This window comes from Barbatula barbatula, assembly GCF_947034865.1.
Source record: "Barbatula barbatula genome assembly, chromosome: 4".
In the NCBI taxonomy this organism is placed as follows: Eukaryota; Metazoa; Chordata; class Actinopteri; order Cypriniformes; family Nemacheilidae; genus Barbatula; species Barbatula barbatula.
The window spans coordinates 3,194,307-3,220,937 of record NC_136768.1 but is presented as its reverse complement, the minus strand read 5'-3'; the positions used below and the strand labels follow the sequence as shown (position 1 = coordinate 3,220,937).

At 38.2% G+C, this 26,631-nt stretch overlaps 2 protein-coding genes across 5 annotated transcripts in view; both read right to left on the bottom strand.

The window, feature by feature from the left end:
- The window catches only part of erc1b (ELKS/RAB6-interacting/CAST family member 1b), a 143,303-nt gene extending 137,502 nt beyond the window's left edge, over nt 1-5,801 (bottom strand). The window contains exon 1 of one of the 2 annotated variants that reach the window (XM_079455267.1): nt 5,526-5,801. The gene's annotated coding sequence lies outside the window, so the exon portion shown is untranslated. The remainder of the gene's footprint in view (nt 1-5,525) is intronic. The other variant, XM_079455268.1, reaches the window with a different exon arrangement.
- A 392-nt stretch (nt 5,802-6,193) lies between these two features.
- ninj2 (ninjurin 2) lies at nt 6,194-25,615 on the bottom strand. Of its 3 annotated transcripts, none has more exons than XM_079454154.1 (4): nt 25,456-25,615; nt 7,735-7,945; nt 7,497-7,663; nt 6,194-7,381 (listed from the first exon to the last, which is right to left on the bottom strand). In XM_079454154.1, the coding sequence occupies exons 1-3, from the start codon at nt 25,522-25,524 to the stop codon at nt 7,515-7,517; spliced, it is 429 nt and encodes a 142-aa protein (XP_079310280.1). In that variant the 5' UTR covers nt 25,525-25,615; the 3' UTR covers nt 6,194-7,381; nt 7,497-7,514. The 3 variants fall into 3 exon arrangements, with proteins under 3 accessions (XP_079310280.1, XP_079310281.1, XP_079310282.1); XM_079454155.1 differs by lacking the exon at nt 25,456-25,615 and adding an exon at nt 23,690-23,863; XM_079454156.1 differs by lacking the exon at nt 25,456-25,615 and adding an exon at nt 23,690-23,813 and having other exon boundaries at nt 6,228-7,381; nt 7,535-7,663.
- Nucleotides 25,616-26,631: the final 1,016 nt, after the last annotated feature.

Sequence of the window (26,631 nt, the reverse complement as noted above, 5' to 3'; positions counted from 1 at the left end):
GAGCTGGCACACTCCACTTGACTGTGTTTTGGCTCTTTCCAGAATGCCATGAAAATATTCAAGAGATTCTTGATCAGGTCCAAGCCAGCAGAGCCACAATCCCTCATTATGAATGCATCTAACATAAGTGCTATTTCGTTTCAGTCGAGCTAATCTGCATGCATCGCCAATAAATCCAATCTGGACTGAATGTGAAGTATGTTCAGGCTGCAGGCTCTTTTTGGATACACAAACATGTTGACTTTACAGAGCATGATGCAAAGGTTAGGAAGAATCAAAACACTCAGGACGAGTTTTTTGAAACTGCGATAGTTTCCAGAAGCAGAACAGAGCCGACTGCTGATAAGATGCGGATAGGGCAATGAGACTGCAAATCTCCTTCCTTTACCGCTGTCGAACGGAAGCCACATAATGCTCTGCATGGGCATGCCAAACCATGTCACATTCCCAAAGTTAAGACAACATGCTTTACATGCCTACACTCATACAACTTTCCTTCATGTAGTTTAAGTCCTAAATTACTGACTTTATACAACATGTAAAAATAATCTTGGGACCGGCAAAAATGGCAAGGATTGAATGCAGTACTAGGAAAAGGTCTAGCATCATTTGTTTGCAGAGGCTATAAAATATTTCTCTAGACGGGACATGTGAATAAGAAAACTGGGTTCTTGGGACGGGCATTGAGAAATAACAGTGTTAGAATCTACAGTGTTAGAGGTGGGGCACAGTTGAATGAGGGGTTGGCAGTTATTTAGGGACTCTTGGGGTCAGTTCAGGACACCAGAACAACTGTGCATCATTATTACAATGCATTCATTCATTTAATGAGCAATTTAATATTCATTTATGTGCCAATGTTAATTGTATCGTTCTTATCAAGGTTAAATAAATATTTAAGAAAGTTTTACATTCCAAACTGGTCTAAAACAGACATAAAGAAAAGGCACATCAAGTTTACATATTCATACACATATATGCACATCGAGCAGCTGTCCACTACATAGTAAGCTTGAGAAACACCACTGACATCAATTTGATGTATATCAAAATGAAGGTGACTAAATGACAGATTTGACATTTTTGGGTGAACTATCCCTTTAAGAGCTACAAGAGTCTTCATTGCTTAAACGGTTGCCATCTGGCTGCCCCTTAGGCAGGTGGATTACACCTGGACAGTGAACACAGCAAGTAGAACTAGCACTCCCCTCCATTGCTTAATCTCACGATTGCTCCTTTAAGCTTTCAATTGTTCCATAAAAGCAATCTGCTTTCCCCTCCAACCAGGATATTTCCATTTACTTTACAATGCAATGTTGGATCATAGAATATTTTCCATTTTATTAGCGCCGAAATCTTTACTCTGTTAGGCGGGCAAAACTGAGCCAAAGCAAAAAAAACACAACATAATTCTTATCAGATATAGAATTCAAGTTTTTTTTCTACTAGGAAGAAGGTTAGAGTGGTATTAACAAACAAAGAAAAGAAAATCTTTTCTCCAAATGTTGAAATTGAATGCGTAAGCCTCTAGGCGCACAAAACTGAGACGAGAATCTGTTGCAAACGGATGAGCATAAACAACAGAACGACTGACCATATGCTATTCTTACTCATAGTTCAGAGGAATAAATGAGCTCACGCTGGCCAGACAACAAATCTATACATACATGGTTGCAATATCGTTGAAATAAGACCTCAACATTTCCACTAGAATGTTTACAATTTATCAGAATAAAATGGCATATATTTCAACCCTAAAATGTTGGAGACTTATTTTAATGAAGTACTACAAACATCTCACAAATGCAATGTTTTAATATATATCCTACTGATGACTCACAACGTACCGTAAAAAGTCCCAATCTGTTAAAGTAAGGGTTTGAGTGCTGATTCAGAGCGCACACCCTAAATAACAGCCAGTAACTTTCATTTAAAATTCCAAGGCAGCCTACACCAATCAATAAGGTATAAATTTAAACCAGCGGCTGAATTTGAAAGCATCTGTTTTTTTGCCTCATTCCCGAGCATCTAACCCAATGCCTCTTTTATAGCATCAATGCATACCAGCCTCTGCCATTATATTTACAGGAGGGAACTGAGGTCAGCCTTGAGATCACTTTTAAAGCTTTGCATCGTGCCTGACTGACTCCTGCTTTACATCACTGAACAGATTCACCATCACTGATTGACCAGCTACAACTACAAAAGTATTTGATTCAACCCGCCTCTGTATTCCTAAAGTGCTAAAAACAGTGGGAATAAATTAGACTGCGAGTTATCCATCTTATTTTCAATACGGAAAAGCATAAGACAGGATGGTGACCGATGAATAAGAAGACATTGAAAAAAGATGATCATATAAATCTCTCTAGATCTTTTTATTATCTTTCAGATTCAGTTATTTTTGTGCTAAACCAAATGCTAGTTTGTATATTAATGGACGATCGCCTAAATCTGGTGCTCGGAGCAGCAAGTATTATGCATGTAGACACTATATGGTGACTTATTAAACGGCATACATATCAAAAAGGCAGCACACAAAATATCAAACCATTGCTTTGGCAAACATAAATGGCAATTGTTAAACACGTTTTAATACAACCACAATAAAAATGTGAAGCAAAAAAATTATGTATTATCCAACAGGTCAAGTCGGTTGTAAAAGATGCTACACTGGCCCAGTTACAGGACAACGCTGATTCACAGAGGGTAGAGGGTCAACCAACCTCCACAGAAACCAGATATAGACTCGGCAAGGCCAAAATAACCTGAAGGCTGTTTTCACATACGAGTCGTTTGCTTGGTCCAAACCTGATCCCGTCCCCACCTCCACAGGTCGATTTCACACTGTATTATTTGGCTCCGAAACACAGTAAGTTTGCATAACCAAAACTACCACCATTAATTCTTCAAAAAAAAGAGATGGCACACATAAAAAGCGCTATGCGTGAAAACTTGAAAATAAGGTGTCTTAGCACATATACGATGCACTTTAAGCAAACCAAAAATCTCAAGAACCATACGTTTCCATCTGTCCGCTAGTGTTGAGTATGGCTTGATGCTTTTTATAATATAAGCCAAAGATGTTGAAACAAAGTCCTGAGCCGACACATCATTAACTGCCGGTACCCTCCTTGGGGACCTCGGATCAACTAATCAATTTTCATCTCCAGTCCTGACCTGTGAGCATGAAACAAGAGAGCCAGCGTTGAATGTTCTTTTCTTCTGGGCCGGCATGCTCTCATCCCGTCTGTCTGCGTGAGGTAATAAGGTCAAAGTCTGCACAAGCCATGCTAAAGATGTGGATGAAACTCCTGCTGTGCTCTCTCGCACATGCACCTTTCATTGCAACTTACATTTATTGCAAGCATTAGATAGATATGTTACACGTACGCAACAGAATCTCCAGCAAAACCACAGGTGAAATGTGTCTACTACTTTGGATTTGAATTGACATGTGGGTGAGTATCATAATCGAAGTTAACTAAAAAAAACACTGCTTTAAGATGGTACTATGACTTTTTTGTGTTTCTTGACATTAAATTGCATAACATTCACACAATCAACTAAAAATACATTTTTCATTAGCTGTAAAACATCTTCCCTTAAGAAGGCCTGCATGTTTGTACATGCTGACACAAGACGAACTTTCCTGCATGTCTCAGTGTCCAAGAAGCTATCATCCTCCCTGAATTTCCCTGTGTTACACCCTAGAGATTACATAAATATACGTAAATATCAAACCAATTTATAAAGAAAGAAGAGAGAAAACCCAGGTCAAACCTGTACGCCATAATCACAGCATTTTATCTTGGTGATCTGTTTCCATTTTTCAAACAATAATCCATTTTTTCCTCACTTTGTACTTGCTACTGGTTTTAGGCACAAAACGGTTCTTTGATCTTATTTGTAACAATTCAGTCACCTACATCACTGCGAAGACAGATGGTGTGAGCCGGACTAACTGTCTATCAAAGGTCCTGAGGGTTCAAGGGTTAAGAGATACAAGTACATGCCATATGTATTCTCCCTCTGCCTCCCCTTAACAGAATGTGCGGGTGTTGCAAAAGTTCAGAACGGAAGCAAAAGGCTTTTTTTAAGTGATGGAGGCACAAGTTCAATAGCCATAGACAGTGTACTGGTCAGGTAAGGTCAGACTGACATTACTCTAATCCTATGTCAGGTAGCCCTCATTTCCAACAACCTGACACAAGCAGGCCAGTCAATAAATGACAAAAAAAGACACACAAGATTGATCCAAATGTGGAAAACAGCTGAGATAAACACAACAGAAGCAGATAAAACGGTTATCACATCTCACTGCTGGCCTATGCAATCCATTTATTCTGATGACAGCAGAATATGTGTGTTACGTCATGTGATTGGACACGGGGAAACATTACAATAAACCACAGACTTCCGAAAGCAAGAATTAAGTAGAATTACAACACGACAAGTGCTGGTCTGAAACCAACCTGTTGAATCATAAGATATTTAACTGCGGTCCACACGGTTGACAGGTCTGGTCACGTTATTAATATTAATATATGGGGCTATTTTTGATTTGAGACGACAAGCAATAGCTTAACTTTAGTTTATTCATTAATAGACACGCAATTGTACAATTATGAGTAAATATACAATTGTACCATGTTTATGAGGAGAGCACTTTATACGAAATAGAACAACAGCACAAATATACAGCAGCACTGTTATTGGGAGAGGCTCAGGGAACCAATCACAATCGTCTAAACGCGAATTAATTGTGATGTATTCATTCATTCCCTTTAAATAAAACAATTGTGTTTGTTTTGGTTATAATACTAAACGAAACAGCCAAACTTTAAATGTGTTAAAATATTTCCCTCCGAGGCAACGCATTGTATCTATTCTAATACCTTTGATATTTTGTAACAGATCCATATTTCCCGAGTGACGTCACGGAGAGAGTACGGGGATACTTTGTAACAACCCGAGCGACATTCTGCATCCGCCTCGTAGCCTCTTTCAATCATTTTAACAGGGAAAATCTATAACAAATAACAAATAACTAGCAAAAGTGTGAGGTGCACATGCAGTGACAGAGTTCCTTCTTAGAGAAGCCTGACACCGCCTGAAACTGAGTGAATTGAGGCTTCGGACGGATTGATAGCGGCTTTAAACACATACGTGTATACACACCGCGTCCCGCTATCGCCATCCACCTCGGTTTATATCTTGCAATAAAAACCACTAAATGATAACATACTGATATACTTCTTTCTCTCAGCTTGATGTGGACATACATGTTTCTCTTTTTTTCGCCCAGTTCTTCCTCCATTGCTTGCTGGCGCAACAGCATTTTATTTCCAGAGGCTTTAAAGCACACATCAAGCGATATCACGCGTATTTACCTTCCCGCTAGTTTGTTGGGACGTCTACAAAAGTATACAGACCGCAATATATAGAAACATGTACACAAAATCCCACACTATCACTGGGCTGTGTCCGAGCAGTTCACACAAGACTTTAAAAAAGCGTCTCACCTTCTTGCACAAGAGGTTAGTCCGGTTTAGTGAGATGTTTGCGGCTGTATTTATCGTTGTGGACGGACCGTTATGACTTTGAGAGCCGTTATCCGCGGGGAAAGCCCTCTTTTGGAGTACTTCTGTCGTTTTCTTCCTCTCTTTGCCAGCTCTACCAGTAGCTCCGCGAGCCTGGGCGCTTCGAGTGACGTAACGAACCGGGATGCGCGCCCCCGAGTCTGGCCTCCGTGACCGTCGGAGTGCACGAGAGTCTCGCTGCTTCTAATGCGAGGTGGCAGCGCGCACGGGATGTGTACTGCTTATATTCAGCAGGATGAGGTGAAAATGCGCTTGCGTAAAATGTTTCACGTTACAAAAGGTCAATTGCAATGAAGGACATAATAGAAACCTTTAAAAACTTGTTTAATTTATTTGGTTTTATATGAAGTAGTATGAGGTATCGTTAGAAATATCAGTTGCATATTATTAATATATATATATTTATATATATATTTCATTCTTAAGTATAATGAATAGCCACACACTTCTGTTTATTTTGAACAGCTGTATTGCAGTCTTCAATGAAGCTGTCAAGCCTCCTTCAGCATTTGTCCTCTGGGTTTAATTTGGGTTTTGACTTGTATTACTGTTTTGTGCCTGAAACAGTGCTCCTTACACCACTCACAATAACCAGTCTCTGTTGTTTATTTATTTTATATTATTCAACTGTCAATGATACACTATTTGATCAAAAATATCCCATAACTCTCAATGAAAGCCATTTCACATGTAAGGAAACATTTTACATTTGAATTTACATCATTATTTAAATTACTTTAATTAAACTGTCTGTTTTTCTTTGCATGGTGTAGATTATATTTTTTTAATATAATGTTTTAATATATGCATATTTCATTTTACCTGTAATGCATACATCATCCACTAGAGGACAGTATAGATTTTTCAATAAAGTAAAGCGGCATACAAATCCAGCAGTCTTCAAATCTCATCTGTTACAAATAGCCTTGTTTGTAACATATACTTCAATTACAACATGTGTCGGATATCATTTAAATTGAGTGCATTGGACACAATAATGTTTCAGAATAAACCTTTGTTTTTAGTCAGAGGACAGAATTTACACTAAATAGATAAGGAAATTAAGTAAGGTTATTACTGGACATCCTACTTGGTAAATGTTATCTCATTTATAGTTAATTTTGTTAACAGGGACATTCTACCAGAAACTTACATTTACCGTGACAGGGCCTGACACATTAGCTCGTCCTCCAAAAACAAGCTTAAAATCATACAATTCAATGACAGAACTCACCCTTGATCAAATGATGTCAAACCAAAGGCGTATTGCACGCATTTCATGTTATGTTTTGTGTAAACGTGACAGGACTGACCAAAAACATGGGGACAGTTGTAAAGAAGTATTTATTGGTAGAATTAATGTATGATTTCATGTTTTTAATCAATGGATAGGAATGATATCAACTTAAACAGGCTATTGGTTGAGTTTTTTGAAATAACATTTTTAGCATAACAACACAATGAAAGCTGTAGGACAAGGACAGGTTTTGTGATTTTAGTTGAGAAAATATATCTGGAAACCTAATGAATGATATATTCCCAGATATCAAATATCAAACATCAGTCATTTAAAACTAAATGTATAAAAAACTTTTTGGATGAAATAGCACAGATAATGTACTGTACGTTTCCGGTAGAATGTCCCCAAAACACCTTTAAAACAAAAACATGTAAGGTAAATTAAATACTAAAATCATAATATAACAAATAGATGGAAGTCTCTCATGATGTCCTTCAGAATGTTCTGGATTTTAACAGCCGCTATTGTTCTGGAGATCCTGAAACCAATAATCAAAACATTGACAAAAAAAACATTTTTATTTTGTTTTTCATTCGTTTGCATTAGTATTCCACATTATTTGACAGAGTGTTTTTATAACCATGTCAAATCACCTGTATGATTCTAGAGATTTACTGCTTGGGATAGAGACCTGTTTTCTGCACACCGAACGCTGTGATGAAAATGTTGATGATGACAGTAAGAAACACCAGCCCAGTGGCCACATTATTCATTATGTCCAGCTTCCTCTGATTGGCCACGTCATTGAGGTTTTTGCGTGCTGAAAGAGGAAAACCAGATTGTATGCTATTTGTTGTTCTCATTATGATCATGATTATATTTCGAGCTCACCCATGTGGACGAAGAGCACCCCTGCGAGCACTTGGAAGAAAAGAGAAGCAGCGATGAGAATGATGACAGTGAGGTAATACTTGAACTCAAGGCCCTGCTCCAGAACTGCCTTCAGCTGAGAAGCGTTTGCCATCAACAGCGCCACATCCAGCATACTCTCTGCTACACTCTTCTTAGTGGCATAGTGATTCATGTTGAATGTTCCTGCGGGCTGAACCATAAAGACATTTATCTACATTTACTGTTGTCTGAAAGCTCGGATGTGAGTCATTCTAGTTCTTGAAAAACATTTCTGTGAGGTTACCGGTTTAGGCTGCTGGTTGTATAAACAAAAGTGAGCTAGAAAATAAACCGTGTGAAGAGAGATTGTCTGTTTGTATTGAGAGTCACTGGACAGCTTCTTCAAAGGGAAAGGCTTTGCTACACTAAACCCTTTGGTGCAAAGCTGGTAAAAAAAAGAAAAACTGTACTGTACTGTTCCAAAAAAACTGTTTATAAAAAGGGACTTGAGGTCCAAATTAGTTTGCACTGTAGGGATGGTGAGACTCAAAACATTTTGACATTATTAAATGGCAGACACTTGCATCCAAAGCAACTTCCAGGGCAAATCCAAGATTTACATTTTATTTGCAAGCATTTCTGAAATCACTTATGGGTTCTACAGTGCTATGTTTATATGGTAGTATTAATATTATTTTATAAAAATGTATTCAGTCACTTTTCAGTCGTGGATCATCTATTCAATTTGCCTTACAAATAACTTTCTTCAGCAACACATGTGCACTGCAAAATAATACTCGTCAAAGTAAGCTCTTAACTCAACTAAGGAAATGCTAAATGAAATGGGTTTCAATATAAAAAATACAGATTTTTTTAAATCCTCTACAAAAATTCCTGATGACATTTTTTCATCACCTGCCTCGATATAAAAAACGCATAAAATGTTCATCCTTTATACTAAACTTCCATACTTTATTTCCATAATGCATTTGATATTTTATAATATTCACAAATAAATGTAACATAAACATACATTCACACATGTTTACATTTGTAGTTAGCTTTCTTGCCATTAGAGGGCAGCATTTCACAGTTAAGTTTTCTTCAGTGTGCGCCGATGAATAAAAAACATCTGGGGGCGCTAGACATCTTTTTTCTTTTTCTTTTAGTTTTTTCTTGCCAACTACTATAATAGCCCATATAAAAATCAAAAGTGCAATTGTGCAGTTAATATTTTTCCTCCGAAAAAACATTACAGTAATAAAACCATGAAGACTATTTTTGTGCCAAATATGCAATGCAACATATTTGTATCTGTGTTCATGACCCACTAAAACAATTTAAGTCATAAACCACATCCTCTCTTGCTGATCTGCTATCTGCTATCTAACAGCTGCTTGAAACGTTTACTTTCCATCAGATCTCAAAATCGATGTTTTGTGAAATACCCTTCTCATATTTGACTCTTTTAACACTCTCTCATCACCCTCTACAGGACCCGAGAGAGACATGCATGATGATTGTGGGAGTGATTACACTCACACAAGGACCCTAGACACATGATCTGAAGATAAAGCATGTGCCTCAATGGAGCCCAGCAAGCCTCTTATCTACAGCAGAACAAAATGTTCCTCTGAAACATGTTGTCTTTACGGTCCAAGCCTGCTTCCTAACACACATGGTTCATACATGTGAGATGTGGATGGCTTGTTTTTTCTTTAAAACACTCAGGGAGCCTGAATCTTCCTAGCCAATCCCAGCCCGGCGGAATGAAGACCGGGCATGCTTCCAAATACCACATGCGAAGGCTCACGTTATCCGTAACGCTTTCCTTTTTTCCCTTTTAAAATAAACACCATGGGAGAGGTCAGGCATATTTTACATGAGGGGCCCGTGCAGTCGGCCCACAGGAAGTCCACCTCCCCGTGCGTTCATTGGCTGCCCTCGTGTCCAATAGCAAATGGAACTGGGCAAGGAGGGTTTCGCTCCAACAAATATATTTTTCTGCGCTGCTTTTCGTTTTCTCTTTTACCACGTCTCGAAACACGTGCGTGTCAGGAGGGAGGACCTGTGCGGACCCCTTAGCATGTTATGAGAGCACATTTATTACAGAGAATGAGGGGAAAAAAGTTTTCTTAAATGGTAAGAAAAATATATAATTCTGCAGTAGGGCTGAAGACAATAGGTCTGCATGCCATTCAGCCATTCAACAGAGTATGAGTATAAAAATGAAAGTTTCGTCATCATTTACTCAATACATTGGCATTTTACATGTTCTAATCTGATTAATAATGGTCTCTCATGAAACTCTTAAACGACAGAATATACTGTAGACATCCAGAATGGACACAGTATATTTATGTAGTGGGAAACTGACCAAGATCTTTAGTCCGTGGGGGTAGACTAAAGTATAATTTAGAAGTCAGGAAATGGTCATATCGCTGGCCCCCTGGGGGAGATCTAGCTCTGTCTTTCCAGTCTTTCATTCATTCTGAATTTTATTTATGTTTATATATAACATTTATTTTTTATCCAGTCACTTTGATTTTTATAAATAACAACAGCTAGTAAAAGCATTATACAATATAGGAGAAAAAAATATATTTAACGTTTAATAATCAAATGAAATGTTTTAATTATTTATTTAAATTAAATAACATGTATTTCAAGATCATGCAAGCAATTCCCGTTTTGTTTTGAGAACGATTGTTGTTTTCCGTCAACGGCGTGACCCTAAATTGTTGCATTGTTCAAGATGGTTAGATAAATGTTTTCTTTGGGTGCAGTGCTGACGGAGATCACGATCTATGCCGAACGGTTTAAAACAAACCCTACTTGACTGCCACCTGCCCCTTGGGGCATTGCAGTATTTTCACAATAGATTATAATACTGCACCCTCTTGTACTCTAATGTGTGTCTTAAATGAATGGAACTCTTGCACCTGCCTTAGGTGCGCAAACAAGAAAGAAAGTGATGAGAAAGAAAGTGTGTGACGTACACACCCTACATTAATGTGGATTTCGCTCAAACACGCCTGATTTTTGACAAACAGGTCCCCTTAGATTCCTGAGCTACAGTCTGCGCAAATAAATAAATACATTTAAAAATAAATAAATAAAACCCTAAATAAATTACCATAAATGTGTTTTTCTACTCTATATAACATTTGATGATGAACACACATCCATCAAACATGAGAAAAAAATATCATTATAATAGACCATTTTAGAATGATTGATGATCTGTAGGTTCTGTAACAAATGACAAAATCAATCAACACGTGCGATTACGTATTCATCTGTCACGTCACCTGCTGCACTTCAACATTCACAGTGTTGTTTCCATGTAAACAGAGTTGGTAAAGATATATGTTGCACAAGATATTTCAGTGGTCAGCCAATCAGGACCTGGTATAATAGCTTTCTAGCCAATTACAGAGTGAATATAGGTTAAAGAATGTGTTGACAGGTAAGAATATTTCATAACAATCTGAGACAGTCATTTCCACATGATCTAAAGTTTATTACACATAAAAACTGTCAAAATCTAAATAAATCTGATGAAATCTAATATGTTTTTATAGCTTGGACACATTTTTTTCATAGTAAAACAATAAAGAAATCTGCACATACTGAAGTGCAAGTATTGTATGTGTATAATTGTGTATGTTTATAAAGGCCTTTACATAAATAACCAACCCATTCTCGGTCACCTTAACTGGGGTAAATATCCGACACTGAAATGGTTGTTACTTGCTCCATGAGGAGAATAGCTGCTTTGTGAGAGAATGTTTATGGACACCACATGGAGGGTTTTAGTTTGTATAAACCAATAAAACTAAGCCTTTTATCACTGGAAGTGTGTCTGTATCTCTGCACTAACACATTTTTAAGTAACCACGAGACGTGTTTCAATTTTGAAAGTTCATGGCATGTTTATGTTGATGGTCGCTATAAACACTAGAACATCATCACTTCTTATAAAAAGTGGAACGAGAAAGAGCAGAGTTATTTGGAAACACCCCTTTTTTTAATGAACCCTGTGACCTCCACACTCGCACACATACTTATATCTCGGCTCCATTAAATCTCAACACAATACAATATCAATGCATTTGAATGGCAATGGGGAGATATTTGCGGCATCTAGTGGTGAGGTTGCGAATTGCAACCAATGGGCTCTCTCCACCCATCCCTTTGGAAGCACTATGGTGGCTGACACAGGACTAATTTGTTGTCACACTTTTCCTTCTTTGCTTAAGGACATAACGTATTTAAGAAATGCGCTCTGTAGAGCAGTTTGTCCGTTTAGGGCTACTGTAGAAACAACATGGTGAACTCCATTTAAAGAGACCCGCGTCGTATGTAGATAGAAATGGCTCATTCTAAGGTAATAAAAACATAACGCTTCATTATATAAGGTCTTTTTACAACTCTGAACACATATTTATGTGTATTATATTCCAGTTCTGTCAATGGATCCTCAAAAAAATTACACACTGGACCTTTAATAATTTCATTAGGAAATGTGTGTGTGACACCAACTGGTGCCGCAAACAGGATTGCACAAAATTGCACATCTATTCACAGAAAGCTTTATGATTTTGGACAATATTATTGCTATTACATTTCAGAATGTCATGCACTAAAGCTTTAGCGTATCATATCGGCTGTCAAAACGAATTTCGACTGTAACACTACTTGCCACATAAGTATATGTCTGACACTTAAATGGTTGTCCATTGAGAAAATGTTATATTGACATGTTTACATGAACAGTTTTAGCCTGCATAAACTAATAAAAGGTTTATAGCTGACAGCACGTCTATTCCAGCCTGAAGATACTGTAACAGCTGTCCCTTTTAGACAAAAAAAAGACACTGCCAAACTGTTACTCACAGCGGTAACACTGACTAACTCGCTCACAAACAGAATTTTACCTGCTTTTACTTCCTGACACTGAGTGTATGTGGGGATTTTAGGCAGAGGAAGGGGATTGTGAATTAAGCGTGTGGTTGACTTCATTTAAATCTGTCATGTGGATGTGGCTAAAGGGAGACTGAGAAAAAGAGGATTTAGGTACAGAAATAGAGAGTAGAAATAACCTGGAATTTGAGATTGTGGCTAATAGAACGCAGAGCAGACAGTAAGACCCCACACAAGCCTCTGGTTATAAAGATGGACGTTTTTCAACGTTTTCTCATTTTCTTCACAAAAAAGTGAACCCTAACACACTCCAAGTGGCATGTGTCGTCCCACAATTCACTTCATTACATCATCAATATCATCCATTTATTTCTCAGCAATCTAAATTATCTGGTCGAGCGATAACGTGTTCTTCTGAGTACAGTAGTGACTGTCACAGAAACACACACACCACAAAAGAGCTCAGGGGAAACATGTACCCTACGTTACTCTTAAATAATTTAAACAAAAGTCATCACTGGCCCTGACCCTGGTGTGTGCGGGAGTGCGTGCGTGTGTGTTTAAAATCATAAGAGGGAACAGGAAATATTTATATGACACTATGCTTCAGGACAAAAAACTTGCCTTTTCTTTCCCATGGACCCACCAAACATCCTTTACATTCCCATCAGTGTCACAACAAGGATGCATAAATAATCCCATATGATGCACTGATGAGTGAAAGCCATCACGGGAGTTTTGGAATGTGTGTTTGTCTTCCGATGGACTTTATTGGGATGTACTGGGATGTCACTTCAAACTGGGTCATGATGTTCAGCATTAACCGCAGGGGACAGTGACACAAACACATTCATAATTCAGTTCAAAATAACCATATGCACACTGTCTGCTCTGTCCTTTGATAAACAGTTTATCTTAGCCAGTGCCTGGGATGAGGCCTCTCACTCTCTCTCTCTCTCTCTCTTTCTCTCTCTCTCTCTCTCTCTCTCTCTCTCTCTCTCTCTGTTCATATCTATACTGGAAACAATAATAAAGAGGCTAGACTGTTGATACACATGTATCTGGAGGTCCGGAGGATGTGTGGAGTGGGTGAACCGGGTGGAGGTCTGTGTTTGTCAGCTCGGTTTTCCAGCATCATATCACTCTGTTTCACTATATCTTTCTCTATAACCCTCCCTCCCTTGATCTATACCTCCCCTGAGCTCCCACTGTTTTCCCTTCTTGTGAAAACATGATCTCAGACAAACTGGAGCTGGATGTAGTTCCATATAAAAGGTAACTTTCCCTACTCTTGTTCCTTGTTGTGTACAACTCAACAGCATTTTATTTTATTTTCTCTGTCCCCTCTAATATAGTTATGCCCTCAATGCACTTTAAAACTGAAACTGAAAACTCAGAGGTAACGACCCACATATACATAAAGCTGTTCAGTGGAGATATACAGTCTAAACTGGCAGGTAAATTCTCCATGATTTCCCCTGAGATTTTCCAATGCGGTTTTTAAAAACTGGCTTGTGTTTTATGACAAAAATAAAGTCTGTGGTTTCCATTACTCGATGAGACTGTCACGTTTTGATTTACAACATAAATTACGAACAGTCAGAGCTCATGCGATAGGTCATGTGAATTTTGGAGCTGTCGTGTGCTTTAAATGTAAGTTGCTAACCGGTGTAAACCATGGCGGCTGTCAGATTCAAGCACAGAAACCCACATGTAATATAAAATAAAACAAAATTATAATTATTACCTATACTTAGTATATAAATAAGATAAGATAAGATAAGATAAGATAAGATAAGATAAGATAAGATAAGATAAGATAAGATAAGATAAGATAAGATAAGATAAGATAAGATAAGATAAGATAAGATAGGATAGGATAGGATAGGATAGGATAGGATAGGATAGGATAGAATAGAATAGAATAGAATAGAATAGAATAGAATAGAATAGAATAGAATAGAATAGAATAAGGAAACTAAGGAACAAATGAAAATGTAAAATAATTGCTATCCCAGCAACAAGGGTGTGATAAGTTAAGATAAAATTGCACATTACCAACATGGCATTTTCATTTACATCAACTGGTCTATAATCACATGATTTTAAGAGAATTTATAGCTCATACAGAATGACAGATGGTTTACTGTAAAGATTTCATCCCATCACAATGTCCTCAGGGAGATTTATAATGTACAACATGTTACCATGTCATTACATCTGTGCTCTTAAATCGTGTCTTTTAACTAACACACTCTAAAGTTAGTGTATGAGTGAATTGTGGCATCTATGAAGGGGTGTGGTTGGTTCACTGTCTGTTGGCATGGGCAGGGCAAAGCAGATAAAACAGCCTGGATACAACAGCGGTGGCTCTGGAAATCACCAGAACGCCTGACCGGTTTAGTCATGTGGGCCGGAATGTTTTTCATACTGGACAGAGTTGAAACGGCCAAAAATGCAAATACAAATTCCTCTCTGGTCAATAAGGTAGCAAACAGCAATGTACACAGGGAAAATGAGTTTGACCCCAGAATAAAAGACCACCACATTACAGCACAATACATACTACAAGGCGTGCCTGAAAACACATTTAGAGTTTTGTATGTGTTTGTGAATGGGCTCTCTGGAAGGCTGACTTGAGATTTATAGGGCCCTGATGAGTCATCGCTCTCTGAAGGCCACGCAGTTTCTCAAAGACTTCCTCTGGGGTGCTTGTAGCCCTCTGTCGTGCTGAGAAACAAGTCAAATCTACCTCCACACAGAGAAATACGCAGGAAATCCATGAAACCACCCCCAAATAATTCTAGTTAAGTTTTAAAGAGCAACTTTAGACCAAACTAATTCCTCAGGAGAAAAAATTGGACACATGTTGACATGCAGAGCTAAAACATTATGTGAAAAGCATAACTGTTTATTTCCGCTTGGAGAATATTTTTGGTATTCACTACATGTGTACAGTAAATTTGCAAAAGGTCAAATTACAGTAGTTTTCCAGTAAATGTGTCACAATATACGACAAAGAACAGAATTCTTGTTTGGAATTCTTGCTGTTATGTGATAGCTGTCAGATACAAGCGGATGCGTTTGTAATTGCGTTTTTCTTTTAAAAAATGCACCCAAACACTGAAATTGCTTGACCTTTCAAGTTATTTCGGTGACTGTGAAGCACATTCTATTTGTCAAAATAAAACAATCAAACCGTTTTGCCTGAAGTTCAAAAACAGAAAATGCAAGCGGAAAGCTAAAACATTCAAAGGCATTAGAACAAATGGAATTGCATGTATATTCATCAAAGAGACGTGCTTGTTTTCATGGACAGGAAGGTCTCTGAAGAAGTTAAACGGAGACTATATAAACAATCTCAGACAACATCAAACATCTCTGCTGCCATCACATCCATTGACAATGGAATGGACGAATGCCAAAAAATTACAAGTGGAAAAACCCGCCTGTGCTATGCTGAACAACATCCAAATACTAGCACCTGTCACAGAAGATTCTGAGTTACAGCTTTCTTTTGCTTGGGAAATTCATTGCAGTGAGGTGAAACCCAAGGTCATGACCCTCACCATATATGTCACTTTTCTTGGACATCACTGCTTGCTGCAAAAAGGTACAAGGTGTTACAGTTCCACACTTAAAACACTTTGTGGTCCAAAGGTTAAAAACAGCATCTAAGCAGTCCTGAACGTGACACATCCACAATGAAAATATTTGACACCTTCCTAACCGGTTTTAAACCCACAAACTAGTTATTTTGCCTTGTGTGCACAAAGAGCTGGTTTCAATCAGTACACCATAAAGCTGGTCTCGTGGTGGTTGGTGTCACAGAGGGTCTAACAAATGGTTGAGGTATCAAATCCACACCCGCTAATATACTGCTGTGGATCAGTCCGACACCGTGTTTTACAGCCATGCCTCTCTGAAAGACTGTACAGTCTGTAATGTATAGTGTAGCACGTTTTTAAGTGAAAACACATTTTCCAACGGTCGTCTGCTTAACCAGTGAGGGGGAAGAAGGAGAGGTTTGGAATCCAGGGGGGATATATCATCTAAAACATAGGGTTTATAATCATTCATGAATCTAAAGACATTGAAATATAAAAGGTGTTTTAATGAAACTGAGCTGCTTTGCTCTTGCTATCTTCTAAGACATCATCATAGCCGACATGAAAGCTCACGCTGACTGATATAAAACTTCTCATTTAAACGTTTTGGGGTAGTTTAAGAGGGTTTAGAAGCAGCAGGCATGACCCGAGAAAAGCCATGTTTTCCCAGCACGTGTGATATCTCAGCATGACTTTTTCCTTCGGGTCTTTCGTTGAAGAGCCCCCGTTGATTTCTCACACCAGAGAACGCTGTGTTTCCTTCCATCTTCAATGTCTTCCAATCTCAACCGAGGAGGAGCGCGCAGACGTGTTAGGATAAAGAAACTTAAACCGACTGCTGATCCACGAGCGATCAATCAGGCTGTCAGTGTCGAGCCGTGATCAAACACACGACCCAGCAGTACCATGTGTGAGTCCAACATGCAGGAATCCTGAACGACAATGGGGACCTGTACATGGGCTGATAATAAATCTGATGGGCTGAAGCATTTATCCAGGCATGTGTGACTGTTGATGTACAGTATGATATACTTATGTCGCATGTACACTTTATATGCATCTAATTGCATTAGACACAAATTAGGCTACATGCACATTTTCTCATTTTCAACTTCACTCTTCTTTTGCTATTTTGATGACATTTTTGCCATTCCGTTTACTTTTGGCCCCTGTGGTCAGTTTTTAGTAGATTTCTGAAGTTATTCCCCTGCAGTTTATTTACAGTCGTATAGTCGGTCATTCCAGTCCAGTGTCTGTTGAATTTCAACAAAAACAAACCTCAGGAGTGACAAAGTCATCAAACAGCATGACAAGACACATGAAAACTGTGTTGTAAATCAAGGCTATCACATATTTTTTTCACTTTTCCTAACAACATGTACATATATTACTGTTGTGTTGCTTAAAAGTGAAAATGAACTAGTTTTCTTTTTTATGAACTAGTTTGAAAAACATACAGATCATCTTTTCTGTTATTTTGACCTGTTTCTCCAGTTTTAATGGTCTGCGAAAGAAATACAAACTGTCATGATTCTGCCCTCTCTAGTGTTGATTTTCTGGTCTGGTGGCAGAATCGTGACAGAGCCATGTGTTTTATGTGTAGAGAAACATATTATTGTCGATCAGGACAAAATATGCGTTCTCTCCAGTCTCGTCATTGGCCCCGCCCCTCTCGTTCCTAGTATAGCTTTCCACCGCAGGCGTCCAGTCCGGTGTCCAGTCCGGTGCAGCAGCCGGCGTCCAGTCCGGTCTAGCAGCCGGTGACCAGTCCAGTCCGTGTCCTGCCAGCTATAGTGTCCGTGTCTGCCTTTGTTTGGACTCTTGTGCTCCCCTTCCTTTGGACTCTTGTGCTTCCCTGTTTTGGTTTTTGTAATTATTATTGATTTTGTAATTATTATTATTATGTTGCCTTGTTTTTGCCAGTGTCATAGTTTGTCTTGTCTTGTTTGTGCCTTGAGGAGCTTCAGGTTGCCGCTCCTTAAGGAGAGGCTTCTGTCATGATTCTGCCAGGAATGTCAGGTTTCTCTTGGTCAAGTGGCAGGATCATGACAGAACCTCTTGTTTATTGTGGAGAGAGGCAATTATTGTTGATTTGGCTTGCCATACGCTCTCTCCGGTCTCGTCTCTGTTCCCGCCCTCTCATCTCCTCGTTATTGATTCATGCCCTTCTCCTGTTCCACTCTTGATTTGGTACCTTGTTTAATGCCCTTGTGTCTTCTGACTTGTGCTGGTTCATTGTGATTGTGTGGTTAGTTCATGTGTCCTGTCAGTCTAGTTTAGTGTAGTTTGTAGTTCTTGTAATGAGTTTATTTTTAGTCGTGTTTAAGTGTAGTTAATCTTAGTCCTGTCTTCTCATGTTATTGTATCCATCCTTGTTTTGTTATGTAACCCCTCGTGGGTTTTTGTTTGTCATTTATATATTAAAGTCTGTTAACCCCTTACCTGCTGTCTGCACATGGGTCCTCTGTCCGTGTCTCACGCGATCATGACACAAACAATATATTTATTTGAAATTTAGTAGAAATATTGTAAGAAGTTTAGAGAATTCAACAAAAATGACCATTTTACCTAAACACACCTATAAATAGCTATATATATTATAAAAGATGTATTTAAAACTTTGTATTGATGTTGAATAGTTATTTTTAAATTATACACCAAAGCTCAGCTTTTTGGAAAATTTAAGAAGGCTTGGCAAATCTTTTTTACACACATGTGCAGTAGATGTACTGTGTAATGCTTGCTTACTGAGTCAAGGCCAAGGTAAATGGCTAGAATTTTATTTTTATTTTTATAACGTCAGCTTATATGGGCGTGTTCATGGCGATAAAAATACAAATAAAGATGTTTGTTTTTCTAAAAACTATTTGGATTGGCTACTAAATATTACTTCAAAAGATCAATAAAGGATAAAGTAATTGTCACTGTTTACTTTATTTATTTTATTTGTTTTATTTGCATTGACAAGTGTGGTTTAATTCTCCAAATGTTTTATTGGGACACCTTAAAGCAGTATGATTTCAAAGCAAACCACTGAGTCAAAACCGCAAAGCAATAACAATGCTGTCACAGAGACACTAAATCAAGAAAAGCAATGTGTTTCATTTTCTTTCATCCGTTTAAGCTTGGTTCAGTCATATACATTACTTGCAGTGTCGGTATAACTTTAAACAAACATTTTCTAGACAGACGTCAGGGGTTTCAAAGCTTCGATTTCCTTTCGGCTGTTACTTTTTATCCAAACTATAAAAAGATTATCATGCCATGTGGGCTGATGACTGATGTATTCTCGTCCTCGTGGACCATGCTGCACGTGAGGTCACTATAAGACGCCCCTGTGAAAGGGGGTTTTTACGGGTAAAATACACACGGTCAGGTGGGGTAATGTGTACGCTACATATCTCATTCTGATAGCTCTGACCCCTAAGAACCTTCTCTGACTTCAATCTAAGACACATTGTGACCTCAAGGGCCACAATACTCCTATTTTACTGCGTATGCATCTCACTGACGAAAGTAAAAATTTCCCATAAACACTTTACAGCTATGAAGATTGAGAAACCAACTGGCTTGGATAAACACGTCAGTCAGCGACTGTCAGGTTGAATGTGGAATGGAAAGCTGGGTTGCAAAAGAAACGTGTGTCCTGAAAAAACGCAACACCCGTGTTCAAAGCCAGTAAAAAGGAATAATCACGATACCCACATTTCCCAGCAGGATACTGAACTTCCGTACTGAACTTCTCAAATATCGTGCAAATAAATTTGAGAATGGTGGCCTCAATGTCTTCCTCACGTTGAAGCAGTCATCCTTAAAGAAAAACTTTTCAAACAATTAGATTATCTCTGAATAAAAGAAAATTGGCAGCAGGATAGCATGAATTTTATTAAGTATAATTTCCCCAAAACAAAAGTACCTCTGATCATTACATTTACATTTTACATTTAGTCATTTAGCAGACGCTTTTATCCATAGCGAGTTCGGGGAGCAATAAGCGATATGTCATACAAAGAGCAATAGTACAATAGGTGCTAATACAAAGTTACTAGTTTCAAGTCATTATGCTAGGGAAAGTATGGGTTGGTTCTGTGAAATAGTTCTGAATCAATGTGACATTAACACTGTCCAGACAGAAATAATGTAACACTTTGTGCATTTTGTGACTGGTAACAGTAACAGATTTAAGAAAATGTGATCTGTTTTTCATACCTGGCTTGGATAAACGTGTTAATCAACGGGTTTCTCAATCTTCTAGCCTCACTGCTATATGTGTGAAACAATTGAGATATTAAAATAAATTTTTTTGCGATGTGAATTGTTTTGGTAGTTTGACAGCGTGAATAAAAATGCAGACTTCATATTATGTGCAGCATAGAATGTCAATTTGAAGAAGACAAGAGTTGCTTTATTCTAAAACAAGTATTTTTATCTAAATTTAAGAGACAAAGAAAATACGTTCATTTTTATTTACCTATTTTACTTACTATTTTGCCACTCAAGTTTCTTTCTTTCGATGAACACAAGATATTTTGAAGAATATTGGTAACTGAACAACATTGGCCCCCAATGTCTAACATTGTATGGACACAAAAATATTTCTCACAATTAGATCTATGCATGACAGAAATAGAAAGCAGAATAATACAGTACGGGTAAAAATGACAGGAGGATGAATAACGGCATTGGGCAAAGTTCACCAACACAAAACAGCAGCAGCCCTTGACATCTGTGTCTGTTACTATAGCAACCAAACATCCAAGCACAGATGATGACAGTAATAAAAGGATGAGAGTTAAACATTAAACAGCGTGTTGTTATTATTATAGCTAACAAACCTAATTACAAAAAACCCTGTTTAACGCAGTTACACAACTCATGTTTGTCCCCCAATGTCAACCTCATGACGGCTATCATTTTTAACATCCGCCTTAATTTGAATCTTTATCAAACTAATTTTCAAACATATGTTGTTTCATTACAGTTTCATAGAAAGTGCAAGCTTATTATACTTTCATTTCAGGACGGTGAAATGTGATGCCGCTACATTCCCTTCAATGTGACCGTGCCAAAATGTACACAGACCCCCTTCGTAGATGACAGCATAATTGTGCAAATCTGTTTTGCATTCCGCATCTGGAAACACTCATATTTGCCAGCATTCCTTTGTGCATTACGATACGTTTTTGTTATGGTAACAGACCGTTGCATTATGGGACGTGATCTAGGCCTGCAGACTGAGTGATCCATAACTATACTTTATCATACATGGTAACTCCGCATGTACCCTTTTAACCTACCTTAATGTTTAACAGCAACTGACAGTAAAAGGAGGCAAAAGATGTAGTGATGAAGGGCATACATTCAACGCGTGACTTGTGCCTTCAAATGTGTAACACTACTGTGAGAAATGCCAGCTCAGGTGCTACTGCCCACTATAGAGTCTGGCTGAAGTGGCACGGGGGTGCCATCGGGTCAAAGAGCACCAGCCAATTCCCAGAATAAGCGCTCGCCGCCCTGTACTTCACAAACACACTTTGAATGTTTCAGCTCAGTACATTACAGATTGGAGAGAATGTGGAGAGTTAGAGAGTTAGTGGCCACGCAGGTAGTCATAAGCAAAGAAGATTTAAATGTGCTGCGTGTCATTTTTTGGATGATCCATTGACAGAAATACAATATAATATACACAATTATGTCTTCAGATGTGTATAAAGACCTTACATAATGAAGTGTTGTTTTTATTACCTATGAATGAGCTATTTCTATCTACATACACCGCACGTCCCCTTGTATGGAATTCACCATGTTGTTTCTACAGTAGCTCTAAACGGACAAACTGCTCTCCAGAGCGTTTGGTAAATACGTTATCTCCTTTGGCAAAAAAGTGATGCGATATCTAAGTGTTGTGTCAGCCACCTTAGTTTTTTGAAAAGGAGGGGAGGAGTGAGCTGTTGTTTGCAATTTGCAACCCTGCCACTAGATGCCACTAAACTTCATACACTGGGACTTTAAGGTTTGATTTTGCACTTTTCTATATATTTAACTTCTGATGGGACTAAAGCACAGTAATGGCTATCATTTTTTACTACTTTTAAGATTCCAATAAGTCAAGAATCAAGCAATATCTCCTATTGGCAAAGCATTATCTGCAGATATTTCCATGGAAATAACTTTAATTGAATATGACAATATAGAGACAACAGGAAATCATTTTTAAAGATTTCAAATTATACAAAGGAGAACAGGAGTCTGAAAAAGACCACAAGTCGAAGCGCAGCCCGCTTGGCTCCAACTGGAAATCATTTTTACAAGGATCAACAAGGCATGTGATGTCATACAGTACTCTATCTGCCCTGTCTGCGAGGGGTATATAATCCAGAGGAAATGGAATCCCAACTCACTGTAATTACTGCGGATTTGGCAGGGATTAGTGAGGAGACCCAGAGCTGACACAAACTTGTCGGGCACATGATGTGCAAGCATACTGTATCTGTCCGTGTCCTCCAAGAAGTATACCATCTACTTACTAAGTCACCTTAGTTTCATAACTGTTTCTGCCTTTGCTTTTCCAGCCACGGGCGGGTTTGCCAAAGATTATAATAATCTAATTGTTTTATATTATAAAATCTCACGCACACTGATAGGTCAGCAGATGTGGTATGCCATTTAGAAATAAAAACAAATGTTTTAAAGCCATATAATTGGCAGGTTAATGTAAGACATTTAAATAAAATGAGCAGGGATATTGCTATGACAATCAAATCCACCTGGAATTTGTCCCTGGGAAGTGGAATTATAACAGCAACGTCTGCACAAAAGGGAAGTGAACAAAAACAAACAAACAGCAACTTCGAACTTTACTTTATTCCTTCCTAAACTGAAAACGAAACACTTCTGAAGAGTTTAAGTTTTATAAATAAGTGATAAAAAGTCTTCAAAAGGTTCAGAATTTGACATCGACTGCTCATTCCTTAGATTACAGGCCATCAAAACAAAATTCATGATGTCAAAAATAGACTGAAACAAACTTGTTTTTCTGAGCTGTTCTACAGCAGACATTTCTCTAGACTAGACCAGTTCTATTTTTCCCGCTGGGAATCCGTGGTTGTCAGAGGTTTGTGACAATCCTCCAATCCCAGTAATAGTTTGGTAAGTGCATGCTTTGTTGATCTTCAGGTACATTAAAGGTTCAGCACATCTTTGCAGTCCATCACTAATTGATTCTTTGAGTGATGCTGATACATTCAGTATAGAGAAGCTCAAGAGACCTAACGATCACCTTTCTCCAAATATACAGAACATTCTGCACCCCCGTGTGAGGACAAAGAAAGAGACAGCAACAAGAAGAAGAGGACGGAAAGGAAATAATGCTATGTCAGCCTTCAAAGAAATACCAATGGCCTCTAGATTTCTCAGCATACCTGAAGGTCCGGCTGTCCTCTTGAAGCTGGCATCATGTACGGTGACCAGACGTCTGTCGTTGCTGTGAGCTGCACGGTTTTCTTCTGTCTTAGGCTGAAATGTCGCAGACAGACTACATTAGATGCTCATAAAGTGGGAAAGTTGGCAAAAGCTTTTGAAGACATTCGTGGCACACAGCAAGGACCGCAGGCCAGGAACAAGTGTACTATTCATTCTTTTTTTGTACTCCAGCCTACTCCAACCCACTGGACTGGGTCACTGATATGTGCGACACAAAGCTGAGCACTCTTTTAACAGAAAAAGCAGTCAAACACTACTAAACCAGTCAGTGTACTCTACTCATCGTCTGCAGAGATGGTAAAGACGAGATTTTATTTTCTCAGTAGCCTCAAATCTCTCATCCAGACAAAAGCAACATTCAGTGCTCATTTGCTCACTCGCCACATTCTGATATTCTTAAAAATGTGTGGTCAGTATTTTAACATAACATACACAAAAAGACCAAGACAGGTAAACAGTGATAACCACCGCTGACAAAGCGAGTCATTTAAATGTTAAAATACTTTCCCTAATCCCAAATTTGTTTGCAGAAAACTTTACATACACATATTAATAAACTGTAAACAATGCTGGGTTTTTACAGACAAATCCAACCGTTGGGCCCAACCTATAAAACAAGCCAACATTTTCTAAAAGGTATACATTTATGAACCGCCATGGAAATAAAAAGTTTAAAAATTTTCATTAAATAAGCATTTCTAGATGAAAAGAAGTCAAATATTGTTTGTAGTTCACAGAATGAAACAAAAAGGAACATTTGACCTAAACACACCTATAAATAGTAAATAATACTTTTGAAATAGTCTCTTAATATTTTCCAAATCAATTCAAAATACCGTGCACACAAGCACTTTCCAAACGTTGACTTGTCCAAACGCCTGACATTAACATGTGCCTCAACCTGTTGGGAAATCGCTATTAAAGCTACTAAATAATTACAGTATTTCATCTTTTGTGTACCTATGGGATCATTCGTGTAATGACACGGATTTCTCTTGCCAGTCAACCCCAATAAAAAAAGAAGCCCCCGGTTACATTTGGATAAGAGCATTAAACACTTTCATTCAAAGTGTCAGTGACCCGTTTGTTTTCTTGTTAAAAAGATAGTTCATCCAAAAATGACATAATTTACTAACACTCGTGTCATTTCATACCTGTATAAATCACTTTGTTCACAAAGGAGTCCCAGAACTCCTTGCTTTCCTAAATTCTTCAAAATATCTCATTATGTGCTCATATTATACAATATTTGTTTTCTACTATGGTAGTGGATGATGTCACAGAAATGAAAATTGCTAACATTCTTCCAAATATCTTTCTCTGTGTTCATTGGAACAAATAAATGTATAGAGGTCTGAAGCAACCTGAGGGTGAGTAAATGATGACAGATTTTTCATTTTTGGATGATCAGAGTGATGACTCATTTTCCATTCACAGTAGTGAATCAAATCAGAAAGTCACTAGAGAGAATCATAAATGTCGTAATTAAAGACGGAAAGCATCTGTCAAACAACCAGATAACAAAGTGCAGAAATTCCTCCAAGGTAAGGAGAGTTGCGGGAAAGGGTGCGTGTTGACAAAAAGGGGATCCAATAATCTGCAGTGCCCCAATGCAGGTATGTCAAACACGTTTTGTTTGCAGAGTTCCTGGGCCTCACTAAGGGGAATAAATGGAGGCAGAAATGTTAAGAATGTTACTTATCACCTGAAGTCTTGTGTACGTGTTGATACCAGGTGAAAGATTGAAGAATAGACAGCATGTAGACCACCACATGCGTCAGAAGCAGCATGCAGCATGCATGCTCTCCGAGCCGTTGGGACGGTGACAGCCAGTGCTGGTCATCTCTACAAATACACAATGAGGCATTAACAGAACAAGGGCTGAGCGCCACTGCAGCTGCAATAGTGATGGACACGTGGTTCTTTGTGTTGTGCGTGTGACCAAAACATTTCATAGATGTAACCTCAAATATGCACCAACCAGAATAAATGAGCCTTTTGAGGACTAGAATAGTCTTTACTAACATGAACTCCTCACAAGCATACTACATATATTGTATATACTGCACATACAAACTTAAGAACCAATTTAACTTAGCTCTTCTCTAAATATGATTGATACAAAGCAATTATAGAGCAGACTTCTTGCTATTGTTTTTCAATTGCACATACAAAAAGACCATTTACAGTTAGTCAACAGTGTGAGGAAGATTTAACAACCAAAGTCACATTATTTGTCTTATGTTAAATTACAAAACAGCCGGTTTTAAAGGTTTGTTTTTCATATGTATAATAGACTCCTCCTGTGAACGCTATACTATGTAAAAGGACACGCTTTTGCAGCTGGAACAGAAACACAGAAACCTTTTAAATGATCTGTCTTCACCTCCCTCAGATAGCTATAGATTTTTGCAATGGAATGCCGCTTATGTCGCTACGCTTTGCTGTGTTGTGTTGTGGTGGATACCCATGGTTATAACTGTAGCTGTTAGAGCAAGAGGCTTTGTAGGTTATGCAAGCCACACTGTGTTACTGTGTCATTTTTTAATCGTAGATTATATTTTTAACTCACATTAAAAGAACAAATCCTGCACAGAATGTTAATTGGGATTTTCCATGTTGAATGCATCATTCAATGTGTGTACAATTTTCAAATTTATCTTACGAAATGTTGGATTTTTCTTCATTAGCTCTGTTGCATGAAAGTGGTTCTGCATTTCTTCTCGTGTGCTGAAGGATAAGCATGTATGAACATCCCGTGGCTCCTAACAATGGAATGTTAAACTTCCCAGCAGGAGTTTGGTTAAAGTGACTGTAAAGATAACCCTGCTAAAACTCATTTAGATTAGATTTCCTGCTCCACAACTATGGCATTCGTGCA

Bases quoted from the DNA above. Each gene is read 5' to 3' on its own strand.
- ninj2 (XM_079454154.1), bottom strand. From the start codon at position 25,524: ATGTGGTGGTCTACATGCTGTCTATTCTTCAATCTTTCACCTGGTATC. The intron at 7,946-25,455 runs GTGATAAGTAAC...TTTATGGTTCAG, and splicing joins ACACGTACACAAGACTTCAG to CCCGCAGGAACATTCAACAT. The intron at 7,664-7,734 runs GTGAGCTCGAAA...TTCCTCTTTCAG, and splicing joins GGTGCTCTTCGTCCACATGG to CACGCAAAAACCTCAATGAC.